Here is a 15,888-nt window from a genome sequence, read left to right on the forward strand (position 1 = left end):
GTTCTTTGTCCAATAGGGTCACAAGGAGTCAGAATCGACTTGAAGACACCCAACAACAATACTGTACTACAGTTTGGCCACAGCAGCGGCTTAAAGGAGCCAAGGAACAGCCTTACCCTGATGCCTGGCTTGAGGTGCAGCTGGACAAGGTTATTAGTCTCATAGTGGAAATCTGTGGGAAGAGTTGTGGACTTCCAATTCTGGTTCTCCAAAGTGGACTTGGTCAGAACAGTAGCAGCCTACGATAAAAGAGAAAGTGATTCTGACCCACCTTTAATAAGGATGGTCAGAACGTCTTTTTTTTTTTTTTTTGAAGGAAACTGGAGTTTGGGCAGCACTAGTCTACCTGGGTGGTATAAACAGTTAACATGCACAGCTGCTAACTGAAGGATTGGTGGTTCAAGTCCACCCAGAGGCAATGCGGAAGAAAGGCCCGGTGAACTACTTGGGAAAACCCCGCAGAGCACAATTCCGCTTTGACACACACGGGGTCGTCCGGAGCTGGGAGCTGACTCAACAGCATCCAGTAAAGTCTACCATTAGCATTCCCAGGGTTTTGCATAAGAAACTGATTTTGCTAGACACTATTTCCCTTACGATAAACTTGATTCTTTCTGCAACTGAGTCTGGGACTATTTCTCAATCCCTCTAGGGACTGAGGGAGAATGAAAACATTCATTTATTCTAAGAGTTAAATTCATAATGGATTTTAAAAATAAAATCTGAAACAGGAAGAGGAGTATAAAGAGTGATTTAAGAAAGCACAAATGCTAATAAATGCAGCACAAACCTTTGTTTTTTGAAAATACACATCAAAGTCAATATCATCTTCAAAGTTAATTTCAAAGTCTTTCTTTGCACTCTTCTTTTTGTTCTCTGGTTTTGAGGAAGCATCTTCTGCAGAAATGAACACAGATGGCCTAAATCATTTACTCATCCCACAAACCCACGGACAGCCTCATCAACCACGAGGCTGTGTTTGTGTCTGAGCATAACCACTTAAACAACGTAAGTCATATATAATTTGGACTTAGAATTTGTTTTTGCTAACAAAATGTAATAAAAAATATATGCTAATTCCTTCCTTTCAGAGAGAGAATGTAAAATATGTAACACTGGCCTAGCCCTTCGGAGGTCTGTAGAGCACAGCCTTGTGTGCAATAACTCACGTGGGCCCTCCAAAGTCTGGAGGTCATGCCCACCTATTCCTGTTTGAGGTCGTGTGGATACTAGGGAGTAGTACAGGACACGAGCCCACTCTCCTAACTCAGGTACTCACATTTCCCACTCAGAGGACCTAGTCTTAACTGATGCTTCACCAACTGACCGGCCAACCAGGAGGCCGCCTCATCTGTATGCTTCCTCAGTTTATCAGATAGTACAGCCGTGTAGCAGCTGGCACTTCCCTTCCTTGGCTGAACTGCTGACCGGCTGGTCATCTGTGCTATCTTGTTTCTTAAAGCTCCATCTACAAGTACATACGTTTGTGTCGGGGTCTGAAGCGCCAATGATCCGGGCCAGCCCACATCAACATGGTGCGGGGACTGAAATAGGAATATTCTCCAGGTTTCATGGACAGAAGGGGGCACATGGTCCCAATGTCTCCATCCCCAAGGGGAATGACATCTTCCCTGCAACACACATGAAATCAGAATGTGTTTACTTATGAAAAGCTTGTGATGTAGGTGAAGAAGGCTCCTCTGCCTGCCCACTTTTCTGAACAAGCAGCATCTCTAAGAGTAAGCCCAAGGTAAATACTTCACTAATAATCCTTTGTTTTTCACTTTTCGAAGTGCTTTCGCCTCTCTTCTCCTAATTTGATGACAATATGATCATGTCTATACAAGTACTTTGGATGTTTCAAAGCCCTTCATAAAATGAAAGTCTACCCATTTGAGAGACAAAAAAACAGGTACAGAGAAATTCAGTTTTCATATAAAGCCAGATGGCTGGTAAAATGCCAGTGCCGGCAGCTGGACACGATTCTGTGAATGCCAGCCTCAGGGTCTCTCCACTGCAAGGCCTCCTGCCACACAGGGTGGTAATCCTTCATTCCTTCTTCACCACACTTTCTAATAAAACTGAAAAGAGATGTTATTTTAATTTACATCTTTAGCCTCCCAAATGGCTGCTGCCTCTACCTGTCTCATATGTCATCCAGCTTTCTTCTTTGCTGTCCATGAAGTACATAACTGACCAGTTTAGCATGGAAGCTTGTGTTTGGTTTGGTTTTTCACGTTTGCTACAAGGTGCTAAAATGTTCCAGGTAGCTTTATCCTAAGGCCTCCGACTTGTTAGAAAACCTGCTGGTGCTGCGACCCTGTCCTCTGAAGGTGAAGGTAACAAGGAAACACACAGGCAGCAGCTTTAGGCTTGAGCTGAGCCACAGATATAAACCCCCTGTACATCAAGCCTTATCGAGTTAACTGACAAAGCTATAAAAGGGAACTTTGACTTAATCTTCTTTTTTTAAACCAGGAGACTGTATTTAGACTGTATTTGTACATTTACTGGGTAATTAAGACTTCATTTTTAAAATTAAAATACATTCATCTGTAAGACCCAGGGCGCCTGATGTCCAGCTCACGCTATGAAGTAACAAACACACTGCACTCTGAACCCCACAGGGAGAAAGACAGGGGCGACAACAGCATCCCCGCTGAATTCTCAGGGATCTTCTGTTAAAAAGTTGTGGCTGTCGGGCTGGGGCTTTACTGAGAACTTACAGGCAAAGGTGTTCAGAGCTGGGCTTCCACTTCCCCGAGAGTCTGTGGACCAGGCTCTGGAGGCTGGAATTCCAGCCTTTCAAGAATTCCTTCAACGCTCCATCCTGCATGACAGGCACCTGCTGGTCCCTGCCCACCGCTTCACAACCGCTCCACAGCCAGCCTGTTCTCTAAGACCTGCCCGCCACTGAGATCCTCCACTCCCCTCGGGGAGAACCCTGCAGTGCCCAGTCACAGGATCCTCCTGCCCATCAGCACATCACCCTCATGGCCATGGCTGGCTCCCAGAACATCACCCAGCACGCAGCAAGATGCCTCCTCATTCTTGCCAGCGTGGAGCAGGCTGTGCTCTGGGCCTTGACCACAGTGAGCATCTCACAGGCATGCGCCACCAAAGGGTCAGCTAGGAAACACTCCACCGCTTCAGGAAAAGGAGGCACGGGAGCTGCTGAGGCACAAGGCACTTTATCAGATACTTCAGGAGGCATGGAGTCCTGGTGGTGCAGTGGTTAAGAGCTCAGCTGCTGACTGAGCAGGCAGGCAGAGGTAGGCAGTTTGAATCTACCAGCTGCTCCTTGGAAACCCTATAGGACAGTTCTCCTCTGCCCTATAGGGTTGCTATGAGTCAGAATTGACTTCAAGGGTGTTTTTTTTGGGTCATTGTTAACATATGCGTGCGGACAGCTCCAGGTCTGAACACCATGCGCGGCTGTTAGAGCATCCTACAGAACACTAAAAAAAAGTCCCACTGCTGTCAAGTTGATTCCGACTCATAGCGGCCCCATAGGGTTTCCAAAGCTGTAAATCTCTATGGAAGCAGGCTGCCACATCTTTCTCCCGCAGAGCCATTGGTGGTTTCGAACTGCCAACAGTGAATCGCTTTAACCACTGCGCCGCCAGGGTTTTTACAGAACACTGGTGTTTACAAACCAGTGTTTTCCCACCCCAACTGGAGCTGTAGAGGCCTTAAAGGCCCTTCCGCACGGTACTCAGTGGTTCTTAACCCTGGGTGCACAATACAGTCACCCAGGGTAACTCAAACAACAGCAACACAATGCCTGGCTTCACTGCAGAGACTCTTGTTTAACTGGTCAGGGGTGGGCCTGCACGTCAAAAGCTCAGTTAGTGCAGCCAGGACTGGCTAAAGTGCTGAGTGACTCCCAGTTCCACCACATTACCTAGCTTCTCTGAGCCTGTTCCCACATCTGGGAATGTCAGTACCTAATTACAGGGCTGTGGTGAGGATTAAGTAGTTACATTTTGTATGTTATACAAACTATGTGAAAGCATGCACTGAAGAACTCAGCACAGTGTGCAGTACAGAATAAGGAGCTCAATAAAGATCAGGTAGTAGCATTATCATCTAGTCCCAATCGCTCATTTTACGGATGAGAAAACAAAGGGTTACAAGACTTGCCCTTCCCCACTCAGAGCTGTGAATGGTAAGGTCAGGTCTAGTCCAGTTCAAATACTTACTGAGCTCCTGGTAGAGGCCCAGCACCACGCCAAGGGTAGGGAATTTAAGGATGGACCAAACTCGGGACTGGAACCTAACCCTCCTACCCCTAATACACTCAGGAGGATGGATCCTAAGATTTTGTTCTGTTTGGAACTGGGGAGAGAAATTTATTAAAAATAACCAACAGAAGAAACCTTCCAAAAACAAAATGGAAGTGACTAAAGCCCTCTGCTCTCATCAGTTCCTCAGACGTCACCTCACCGCTTAGGAGAAGTGGCAGCTCTTCATGACAGCTGACGAGACTGTGAAAAGGGCCCATTTCACCAGCCTGCCTACCGTTTCTCACACCTTAGGAGGTGGGACAGGAGCAGGGGCAAAGCCATGGGTACCTTAATAGTACAAATCAGGAGGGGTGGGTGCTGATGGGCTTGGATGGACAATTTTGCCTTGAGGTTCTGAACGTTCAGCCCCCCAAGTTTCAACCTCGACTTGAAAAGATGTTATCGATCTAATCATTTCCCATGTGGGCCTACAAACAGAGCTCAAGAAGGAACTCTCTTACTCTGGAGACACTCGGTGTCCTTAATGGGATTTCTGCCTTGAACAACTTGTAAGGTTTTACTCAAACTAAACCAGCTTGGCTGTCCCCAGGCCCAGGCTTGCAACACTGCTGATGTGAGTATGGAGTTACCAGAGGCACAGGCATTCTTGTCTCACGGCATCACTAGGCCCATTCGAGACCTTTCAAGGCCCTCGGCACTAAAAAGGATTGTGGGATCCCACTTCCAAATCATACTCAAAATTAAAACACTGCTAATCTCTTGAGTACATATTATAAAGGCTAACAAAGTTCTGATTATTTCTCTTATGATGCCCGCTAATGAAGTTTAAATTACTAAATATCAAATTCTACCTCTCCAGATACTGACATGCCCAATTCTATTTCTTTACCAGGATCCCTGCTTTGCTAGTCCCTATCTGGTAACCCAATCCTGCCTATCCCACCTCTTTGCTTGACCCATCAGGTGGGAGACACTTTTTCCTGTAAGTGACATGTAAGCCTGTTTCTATCTGTAAGTGATACGGCGTGACACGGCCCGACTACGTGCAGCGTGTAGAAAGGGAGAGTGCTCTGTGCTCCCAAACACAACTGGTCACGAACAGCCACCTCTTAAGTAGCTGCCACTTCCTGGGCATCTTTTCCCAGCGCTCAGGTATTTCAGTTCTAATCCTCACACGTCCCTGCAGTGTCAGTCTCATCACTTGCGCCGGCTGAACCAACGTTCGAGGCCAGCATGACTCCACTGCGAGTCAGAGCAGCTCAGCTGGTGCGCACACGACAACACAACAGCCAATCAAAGAGGTGAAATTAGGCATCCCGGCAGGATGTCTGTAGGAACTGATGAGCACCTCGTATGGAAACATTTCCAAGGCGCTGGGACCCTTACTGGTAGCTCTGAACCTGGCAGGGCTCCTTCCAGCTCCTGAACTCTTCCTGATTGCCAGCTGTGGCATGGTCAGCTTCATCGTTGGCATAGAAGTCGTCCTCTGGGGGCTCTTCAGGGCAGTCTCCGCAGTCGCTGTCCTCCACCTCGGCGTTCATGTCAAATACCTGGTCGTTCTTCTTAAATTTGTCCACCAGGGCTGACACAGACTGAAGGGGACAGAAAGACGGTTCTCAGGGGTTCTCCCCACTGCCATCACCACCCCGTTCACCACTGGAGGGACAGCCTCCCCACAGGACCTTCCTGCCCTGCCCCCTCAGGGCCAATGTTCTCACAGTAGTGAGCACGAGGAAGTTTACATCGTGTAGCACAGGATGGAGCTGTATTGTTGGCCGGCACATTTCATAAAACATGAGACAGGAATCCAAATCTATTAACTACATGTTTAGCAAAAACAATATTCCATGGAGACCATTTATTTTTGAAGTTGTAGTAAGTAGACCAAAGGGGGCCATGCTAAAAATATACAGAGGAAAGCTTCACACATGACACTTTCTCAGGAAATGCTGTGCCACGGGACTTAACCCCAAGGAGCAGGAAATTCCTGGAGCCTGACAGCAGCCTAGGAGACAGAGGTCACGGGTATAAGCATGTTTGGGGGTAAAACGTTCACCCACGAATGGCAATGCTGCCTCATCCTGGGGAAGCAAAGAGGGGACGTGAAATTGACCCCAGAATTCATTCAGTTGTCTGCTGGTCCTGCTGGGGTCCACAACCCCATCCCTCTCCCCTACAGGCTTTTGTGTCTACAGGAGTGCCAAAGGAAATGTTTTCTGCACTCCTGGCTAAACAAACATGATGCCACAGAGTCTGGTTCCCATTGGGCAGCGCTCATCATGGGCCATTTAACCGAGACCTCGAGCGGTTGGAGAAATGCCCAGTGCCCTCGAGTCCAGAAGCTGACCACACCTCGTTGTGTGTCTCACTGTCCCACTGAGTAAACTGGAAGCCGGCCAGGGAGGGGCAGATCTGGCGGTCCTCTGCACACTGCTGCAAGGGGGCTGCAGATGACAGGAGATCAGAGAGGGATTAGAGGTGGGTCACGCACATTCCCCATTCCTTCCGAGACGACACTGAGGAGCATGATGGAGCTGAGAGGCTCGCAGCCGCTCCATTACTCTCTGGCCAGAGGCTCGAGTGCCAGCCCTGACTGGGTGGGTGGCTGCAAGCCAACCTCTCCATCTCCAGTTACCCTCCTGGGAGTGTGCCGACGCACGGTCTGCCCCACGCTCCACTTAGATTACATGTGGTCATTCCGAGAATTAGTTAATACCAGGATGGAAACCCCGAAGCACAGACCTTTTGTTCTGAAATAAACTGCACGCCCTATGCCATAGTCAGGAAATCAAAAGCTCTTCCTTAAAATGTACTCAGGACATACCCAATCCTGTAATGTCTCTTATTTTTAGTCCCAAACTAAACTTGCTACAGATTACTGATCTCAGAGGATCAGAGTTCCAGTTTAGAGTGTATAAACTTGGAAAAGAGACTGTTTGCACAAAGCAGTTACACTTAGCAAATATTAGACAAGAATAGAAAGGATGGGACTGTAACATCTGCCCCAGGGGAAGAGGGCCAATTTCAAGCGACACATAAAACAATTACACTCACTGTGCGTCGTCACAACATCCTTAGGGGATCACCCCCGGGGGGAGGGAAAGGCGATACAATAGGAAGGGGTACGAAAATCCTTGGGAGGCCAGTATAAGAGGGCCACAACAGGACAGGTCAGTTCTGAGATGGCCAAAGAGTACTGTGAAAACAATTCACAATGCCCCCTTTTCCTGAGAACCCCCTGTACTGATAATAAATAAAAACAAGGCCTCTCTGGCCGGACAAGTCTAGACTCTGACAGCCCAGGGCCCCAATAACATGAGTGTGAGAACCACAACAGTGGACACCTGAACTACGTGGCATATAGAGACCAAGAGCAACGGCGAATATTAGCTACTACTGTTTCAGACTCCATGCTGCGGAGAGGAAAACAAGTACTGCCTTGTGCTAGGCACTCCCAAAGGGATACCCGGTTTGGTACCTTCTGGGTAATTTAAATAATCAGCCTAAGAGCATAATGGGGTGATCACACCCACAGTTACATAAAAACCTCTCTGATGACCAGAACGCTCTGGCGAGAGGGAGTATCTGTACTTACCTTCTAAATCTGTCATTTCCACCCAACCTAAATCAGGAAACTCAAGAGGTTCTCTGGTGGATAGAGTCTGCAGGTCAGAAGGAAAAAGCAACTCGCTTCTATAGTCATAGCAGTGGAGGGTAGAGAGGAACACCCCTGCTGTGCTACACTCATCGAAGGAGGCTGCAGTCTTCTGAAACATGGGGTCAATCTGAACACAAAAACAAAGAGAGGGAACCAAAGAGATACACAGTCAACGCCCATGGAAGCCCAGACCCAGCTGAAGCAGCAGTCAAGAAATCAAACAGCATATTGCACTGGGCAAATCAACTGCAAAAGACCTCTTTTAAGTGTTCAAAAGCAATAAACTGAATGCTTCGAAGGCCAGCGTAGCAGGGGCAGGGGTCTGGGGACCATGGTTTCAGGGGACATCTAAGTCAACTGGCATAATAAAATCTATTAAGAAAACATTCTGCATCCCACTTTGAACTGTCTGGGGTCTTAAACGCTAGCAAGCAGCCATCTAAGATGCATCAATTGGTCTCAACCCACCTGGATCAAAGGACAATGAAGAACACCAAGGACACAAGGTAATTACAAGCCCAAGAGACAGAAAGGGCCACATGAACCAGCGACTACATCATCCTGAGACCAGAAGAACTAGATGGTGCCCAGCTACAACCGATGACTGCCCTGACAGGGAACACAACAGAGAACCCCTGAGGGAGCAGGTGAGCAGTGGGATGCAGACCCCAAATTCTCAAAAGACCAGACTTAATGGCCTGACTGAGACTAGAAGGGCCCCAGTGGTCATGGCCCCCAGACCTTCTGTTGGCCCAGGACAGGAACCATTCCCGAAGCCAACTCTTCAGACATGGATTGGACTGGACAATGGGTTGGAGAGGGATGCTGGTGAGGAGTGAGCTTCTTGGATCAGGTGGACACTTGAGACTATGTTGGCATCTCCTGTCTGGAGGGGAGATGAGAGGGTGGAGGGGGTTAGAAGCTGGCGAAATGGACACGAAAAGAGAGTGGAGGGAGAGAGCGGGCTGTCTCATTAGGGGGAGAGCAATCGGGAGTATGTAGCAAGGTGTATATGGGTTTTTGTGTGAGAGACTGACTTGATTTGTGAACTTTCACTTAGAGCACAATAAAAATTATAAAAAAAAATACTGAAGTGTTCAAAAGCAAAGATGTCACCTTGAGGACTAAGGTGCGTCTGACCCAAGCCGTGGTGTTTTCAATCATCTCATATGCATGCAAAACTTGGACAATGAATAAGGAGACTGAAGAAGAACTGATGACTTTGAATTATGATGTTGGTGAAAAATATTGAAAATACCATGGACTGCCAGAAGAACGAACAAATCTGTCTTGGAAGAAGTACAGCCAGAATGCTCCTTAGAGGCAAGGATAGCGAGACTTTGTCACACGTACTTGGGACATGTCAGGAGGGACCAGTCCCTGAAGAAGGACATCCTGCTTGGTAAAGTAGAGGGCCAGTGAAAAAGAGGAAGACTCTGAACAACAACATAGTGGTTATAATCCCATTTGAGAGTGGATTTTCTTCTTATGTTAATGAGGCAGTATTAGTAAAGGGTGTGTCTTAAGTCAATCTCTCTTGAGATATAAGAAAGCAGAGATGGGGGCAGATAGATGCCACACTACCTGAAGATCAAAAAGGAACAGAAGATGAAAAGAGACAAGGACTTTCCCCCAGACCTGACAGAGAGAGCCTTTCCCTAGAGCCGGCGCCCTGAATTTAGATATCTAGCCTCCTAAACTGTGAGGAAATAAATTTGTTTGTTAAAGCCACCCCTGTGGCATTTCTGTTCTAACAGCGCTAGTTAACTAAGACACTGTGTCAATGTTTGTTTAGCAAAATCCATCACTTCCCTACCCTACTACTCTGAGCCCACCTCACCACTCCCATCTGCTATGAGACCACTAGAACAATTCCCATTTTATTGCCCTTTATCTAGTTTATTTATTAATTACACAAAGAAGACCCAAGACACCCGGGAGTCTACATTCCCCAGACTCTAGATCCTACCCAGCGCTGTACATCTCCCTTTCGACCCCCTCTCCCTCCAGACTCAGTCAGTCATCACCAACATTCCCATATACCCTGCCTCTCCCTGAAGGCTCCTCTACCTTCTTGCTCTAACTCATGCATTCTCAATGGGGGTGATACCGCCCTCAAGGAAGTGAAAATTGGTTCTTGCCGGCAGTGAAAAAAAAACCTTAGGTATTACAATAATTTGTGGCTTTCCAAACCTCAACCCGACTTGACAAAATCTTATCCCTTAGTATTTCATTTCAAGGAACAAAACATCTGGAGGCTCCTTAGAAGGGACAACAATGAAAAGAGCTTGAGGGGCACTACTGTTTATGAAGCATGGTGCTCCCACAGGACACTGCCTCCCCAGCAGCCTCTCCACAGCAGCTGTCTTCTCTCCCAAACCCTTCAACCACTAGGCCCAGAAGTGAGGCAGACGATTTCCTTGCTCCTCATGCAGCTTCCAGACTAGTCTCCTTCCCAATTCCCAAGAACTGTCAGCTTTGAATATAACATAAGACTCGGCCACCCTCTTCCCATCTGTGTGGCAATCACCCTCCAATCCCCTGGTCACAATCCTATGCCCTGTCTTTGAAGACTGAGTATTAGCTCCTCCCTCGTTCCTATTCTCCACTGTACTACTATCGTAATTCGGAAGGATTTCAACATCCATCTAGTTCTCTGGCCTCTCAGCCACCTGACACCCTCCCCCTCAATGCTCCTGTCCACCGTCCTAACAACCCTCCATCTCTGAGGTCTTAGCAAGACCCCCACACCTTAGTCCTCTCAGCCTTTCGCCCCCTTGCCTGTTCCCTGAATTGTCATTAGAGTACAATCTCTCCATAAGCTCAATTCCAAGCGCCCCTTTCTGACAATGACCTCCTGTCTTTCCAGCTTACGCCTTCTTGTCTGCCATGCCAAGTCTCTGACGCCCACCAGGACCTACAATCTACTAATTGTACCACTTTCCTGTCCCTCACTCCCTCCCCTCTTTTCCCAGCTAAAATTCCATGAGCAATGATTATAACCACTTCCTTGCACATGGTTTTAACCCAATGCCCCTTGCTAGCTGTGTCATTCACTCAGCCAGACACACTGCTTTGTTAAACCCAACTTCCTGCCCACTTCCTGCTTGTACCCAGACAGCTAATCATGGCCGGGAAGGACAAAGCCATGCTGTCTGGCCTCACTTTAAATGTGTCTCCACTACCCTCAAAGGGCCCTGCGTGTTATCTGGCAACCAAGCTGTGTTTCCCTGGTCCATCCCTTGCCCACCTTCCTGGAGGACTCTTTCCTACCTTTTCTCTCTCCTTAAACCTCCAATGTGTTCCTTCCCCACATTCACTGCCAGCTGATGGCCTGGCTTTCTATTTTACTGTGGAAAAAAGACATCCCTACAAAAGGACATCCAGAAGGCTCCCACGTGTACACGCTCAAGCTCATCCCCTACCAGTCGCTGGTGCTCCTCAGCCAACCCCATGGGACTGTCCACTCCTTCCCTCATTATCCGCTTGCTCCAGAAACTCTCCCTTCTTGTCTACATCATCAATAACCACTCCTCTGCTAGACTGCTGGCATCAACAAGTAAACAAGCTCTTAATTCTCCCATTACCTTACTCTGCTCCCATTATGGGAAAACTCTTCGGAAGACCTGCCTGTACTCAGTGTCTTCACTCCTCCCTCCCACTGTTCTCTTTCTGTTTACTATGAAAAATTTCAAGAGGTCGCAAGTGTGCTGTGAGGCTAATGAGTCAACACAGGTCAAAGGCTTAGGGCAGCACACGGCACCCCAGAAGCGCAGTTAAACTTTAGCTATCGTTCCTGCTGCTTCTACTAGGAAAGAAAATGAATTGTTCTATTGATCAGGTTTCTCAGCAATTTGCAATCTCTTTCTACTTCATCGTTCTGATAGACTGAAGGGAAAACAGGGACTTAGCACCTTCAGGCTTCACTGTAAAGCTAAAGGGTAGCAGTGCAAGGATGCCAGGTGAACACTGTCCTCCTCCGAGGCTTACACAAGCACACACCCATAATGCAGCAAGCCCTGCCAAGCACCAGACCCTGAGGCTCTGAAGCAGACAGAGACTACGCTGTGCACACAGCGCCTCACCTCACACTTCCGATCTGCTTCGGAGACGTTGAGGTTGTTAAGGTTCTGCTCAATGGTTTTGTATGAGTGCTTCTTTTTTGGCTTCGGCGCCTTTTTGCTTGTTCCCACTTCGGTAGCACTTGCATCTGAAAGAAGGAATAAGATTGTGGAGTGTGAGGATTGCTTTGGAGCATGTAATGGAACTTGTTATTATCAGTTCAAGTTCTTCAGAGCCCTGAAGAGTAGTCATAACTTCAACGTGCACGATTCTCTGAAAGCAACAGGTACATCTGATCCGCAGCTCAGGGGAAATCTAACTACGGTGAGACCTGTGAGAGCTGGAGCTCCACATGGCTGCTTTGTTTTCCCAGGTCTTGCACGTTTTCTGCCTTTGACAGGATGCAGTCTTACCACTTTTCTATCACTGTCCATTAGTGGAAAATATTTGAGTTTTCCTTCTCTGACAGGTTTCTGCCTTATGCAGGTTCTGGCTTCTGCAGGTTTTGTGTGCTAGATCAGTTATTTGGCTTCTAATGCAAGTTGACTTCCAAACACCCCCACATCTGAAGCTCCCTAGCTGGTGTTTACTCAACCTTGCCAAAATAAAATCTAAAAGCTTTTATAAGGCCCTTCTCTTTTTCCAAAAAAAATAACTCATGTTTGAATAACTTCTCATGCAAGACAATATCCAATTCTGAAAATGTCCATGAGGTAATCGATTCCATGAGGTAATCGTTCCAGTATATCATTCAAATAACTACCTGTTATACCCTAAAAGAGGAAACTCTGGTGGTGTAGTGGTTAAGATCTATGGCTGCTGACCAAAACGTCAGCAGTTCAAATCCACCAGACGCTCCTTGGGAACCCTATGGGACAGTTCTACTCCATCCTATTGGGTTGCTATGAGTCAGAATTGACTTGTGGCAATGGGTTTGGTTTTTTTTTTTAAACCCTAAAAGAAGCCCATTAAGTCCAAACCCCAGTCTGCACACCTGCATCGTGGCCCTCCTCTTCCGGGGTCTCTTTGCCCAGTCCCCCAAGGACTCGGTACACGTCGGCATGAACTGCGTCAACACGCACAGCATAGATCTTGGTGCTGGCATCCAGAGTACCAGCAGCCACCTGGTCAGACAAGCAGAGCTACACTCACAGGGATGTTCAAAAAGCTGCTTCTGAACAGGCAGAAGTCCCATTAACACTGGCGGGGAATAACCAGAACATGACACACAGGTATCTTATCTGCATTTCATCAGGTTAGGAAACACAGCGAAGTAGCTAACAACATCTTAAATGAGAGAGGCTTTCATGTATTTGCAGAATTCAACTATTGTCTTATGGTGTTAGAAATAGTCATCATTATTTCCAATGCAAGACAATGGACATCCTTCTTACTTTAAAGTTGGTCGGTTCGGTGTCTTTCTGTTTAAGAATCTCTGACATAAAATCAATCAAATGCAAGCCAAAAGCATTCTTGGTAGTGATTTTCTGAAAACGGAAAATTACAGAAAGCTTTGTTATTTATAGCCTAGATTGATGTAAATAATTCTACAGTGAACAGAACAAGCTAAATTTTTATATAGGATTATCCTATACCACACCCCTGACCTGAATTCCCAGAAAAATCTGGCAAATAGCCAAATCCAACATATGTTCCTCCTCATTCTCAACGTCTACACAGCGAGAGCACAAAATTCCTGTGTGTCCGTAGTGTGCAGGCCCTGTTCTAAGCACTACACATGAAGGGACTCAGTCACCTCAGAACAACTCTCTGAGGTAGGCCCTTGTCTTCACGTGAAGGGACTCGGTCAGCTCAGAACAACCCTCTGAGGTAGGCACTAGTCTCGTCCTCACATGAAGGGGCTCTGTCACCTCAGAACAACTCTCTGAGGTAGGCACTAGTCTCGTCCTCACATGAAGGGACTCTGTCACCTCAGAACAACTCTCTGAGGTAGGTACTAGTCTCGTCCTCATTTGACCTGAGGACCCTGAGGCAGAGTGGTTGGGTAACTTGCCAAGGTCACACAGCTTGAAAGTGGAAGAGACAGGATCCCAACTCAGGAAATCTAGTTTCAGAGCTCACACTATTAACATAAGCCTTCCTGCTTATCTAGATACACTGCAGGTGGCAGTGATATGGTGGGGGCACCAAAGTTCCACAAGAAACAGTAAAAACATTGAAAAACATCAGCATTAAGAGTTACGCACCCTCTATGTTTGTCTGCCAACTGTGCCCCACTATTTGCGTAAAAATGCAGTATACAATTACGATCAATCATGCACTCTCTATGGAATCAAGGAGACCAGACCCCTCTGCATCAAGCTGCAAAATATTCAGGGATAAGCCAGCAGATACTCACATTTTCCGTGGATAATTTGATACAGGTGGAGTAATGCTCTGTTATCTGTGTGTTTGTAAACTTGGAGATTGTAACTGAACTGTCAATACTCCTAAATGGGAAACAAACATAGAAAACTCTAGCCAGGATCCATGATCCTGTGACTTTTCAAAACCCAGGCCCATGGTGGTATCATGGAGATGCAGGACACAGGCTACCCATGTCACAGCGGCTCCCCAAGGGAGCCAGCCCAGGAACACACTCACCTACTGGAGGGAGAGGCCAGCACATGAGGCGAGTCTGTGCTGAACTGCAAATCGAAGACCCTGGAGCGCCTCCGCTGCAGTCGCTCCTTCTCATCATCGTTCTGCGGAAAGTCTTCAAGGATAGGGGTGCCAGGGGTATTGAGGGGGGCCTTCCTGGGCAGAGGCATTGCGAATGCCCGTTCCGACGGTGAGGAGGCACTGTGGAGGTGTCCACGGGTCTCTGAAGCAGAGTTGTTCATTGGGACTGATGGCAACGGAACAAAAACGCTTGCTCAGGCAAGGTTCAGCAGAACGTTCCTCTATCTAAAAGGGGTTGTGGGGCCTGTCACGGGGCGGAAGGTCACTGCACCTTTCCTTCAAGTATCTTTTCTGACTCTAATACTCTGTGACTAGAACCTCTGAGTTGGGTTTCTGGGAGGGTGATAGGTTTCTGCTGCTTCCTTGCCGATCTGGGACAAAAATCCACTTCATAGCTAGTTATTATGAATCTAAGCACTGTACAGGATATAAAAGAGGGATAAGATAAAGGTGCTGCTTCTGATAACCTCACAGACTCCTGGAACAACAAACACGTATAGCCCATAATGCCAGGCAAGGGAGAGGCAGGTGCTGAGACAAGGGTTGGGGATAGGCTAATTCCAGCTCTGCCATATCTTGGGAGACAGAGAATAAAAAAAAAATATATTAAATAAATAGCACATTCCAAAGAATCACCTGCTAGTTGCAGAGGGAAAACCGTCTTTTACAAGGAAAGATCTAGCCATCACCACTTCAACCAGGCAATCACGTGTAGCCTAACACACTCAAAAAGAACAGCCTGAAATTCATTCATCTCTCAGCGATGCAATATAAAATTCACAGCACCACTCATGAACATTTTTGCCAAAAGTGTCTGACTTTAGCTCCAACTTCAAAAAAAAGAAAAAAAAAATTTTTTTTATAAGGGTAGAGGAACAAGCTAAATGATAACACAAGGAAACATCCCAAAAATCCAGAATGTGGGAGAGTTTACAAGACAACGGGCTTCGCCTCTTAAAAAAGTCAGTTATTCCACAGAAGAAGTAGGGGGACTCTTCTGGAATAAAAGACCAAAAACAATGTATGACCTTTGAGCCAATCCTTGCCCCCCCGCCCCACCCAGTAAAAAAAAGAACAGCTATAAACAACATTTTGTGGATAATTAGGGAAATTCTGGGTATAGTCTAGATATCAAATAACATTAGGGAATTTTTTTTGACGGTGACACCTGGCAGGACGCAGGGGCCTTGCTTAGGGAATTGATTATTTTCTTAGATGTGATAATGGTATAATAATGTA

The 15,888-nt window shown here is 46.9% G+C and overlaps 1 protein-coding gene across 3 annotated transcripts in view; it reads right to left on the reverse strand.

Moving 5' to 3' along the window:
* Positions 1-15,888, reverse strand: part of NCAPH (non-SMC condensin I complex subunit H) — a 36,679-nt gene that overhangs the window by 11,213 nt on the left and 9,578 nt on the right. For all 3 annotated transcript variants that reach the window (XM_049857047.1, XM_049857046.1, XM_049857048.1), the window contains exons 2-12: positions 14,572-14,815; positions 14,327-14,417; positions 13,362-13,454; positions 12,962-13,091; positions 11,991-12,115; positions 7,843-8,032; positions 6,600-6,691; positions 5,634-5,839; positions 1,483-1,631; positions 791-897; positions 117-239 (exon numbers count right to left, since the gene is read on the reverse strand). In XM_049857047.1, coding sequence (XP_049713004.1) covers positions 117-239; positions 791-897; positions 1,483-1,631; positions 5,634-5,839; positions 6,600-6,691; positions 7,843-8,032; positions 11,991-12,115; positions 12,962-13,091; positions 13,362-13,454; positions 14,327-14,417; positions 14,572-14,810 — 1,545 coding nt within the window. In that variant the 5' untranslated portion in view covers positions 14,811-14,815. The remainder of the gene's footprint in view (positions 1-116; positions 240-790; positions 898-1,482; positions 1,632-5,633; positions 5,840-6,599; positions 6,692-7,842; positions 8,033-11,990; positions 12,116-12,961; positions 13,092-13,361; positions 13,455-14,326; positions 14,418-14,571; positions 14,816-15,888) is intronic.

Source organism: Elephas maximus, chromosome 17, assembly GCF_024166365.1.
Source record: "Elephas maximus indicus isolate mEleMax1 chromosome 17, mEleMax1 primary haplotype, whole genome shotgun sequence".
Lineage (NCBI taxonomy): Eukaryota > Metazoa > Chordata > Mammalia > Proboscidea > Elephantidae > Elephas > Elephas maximus.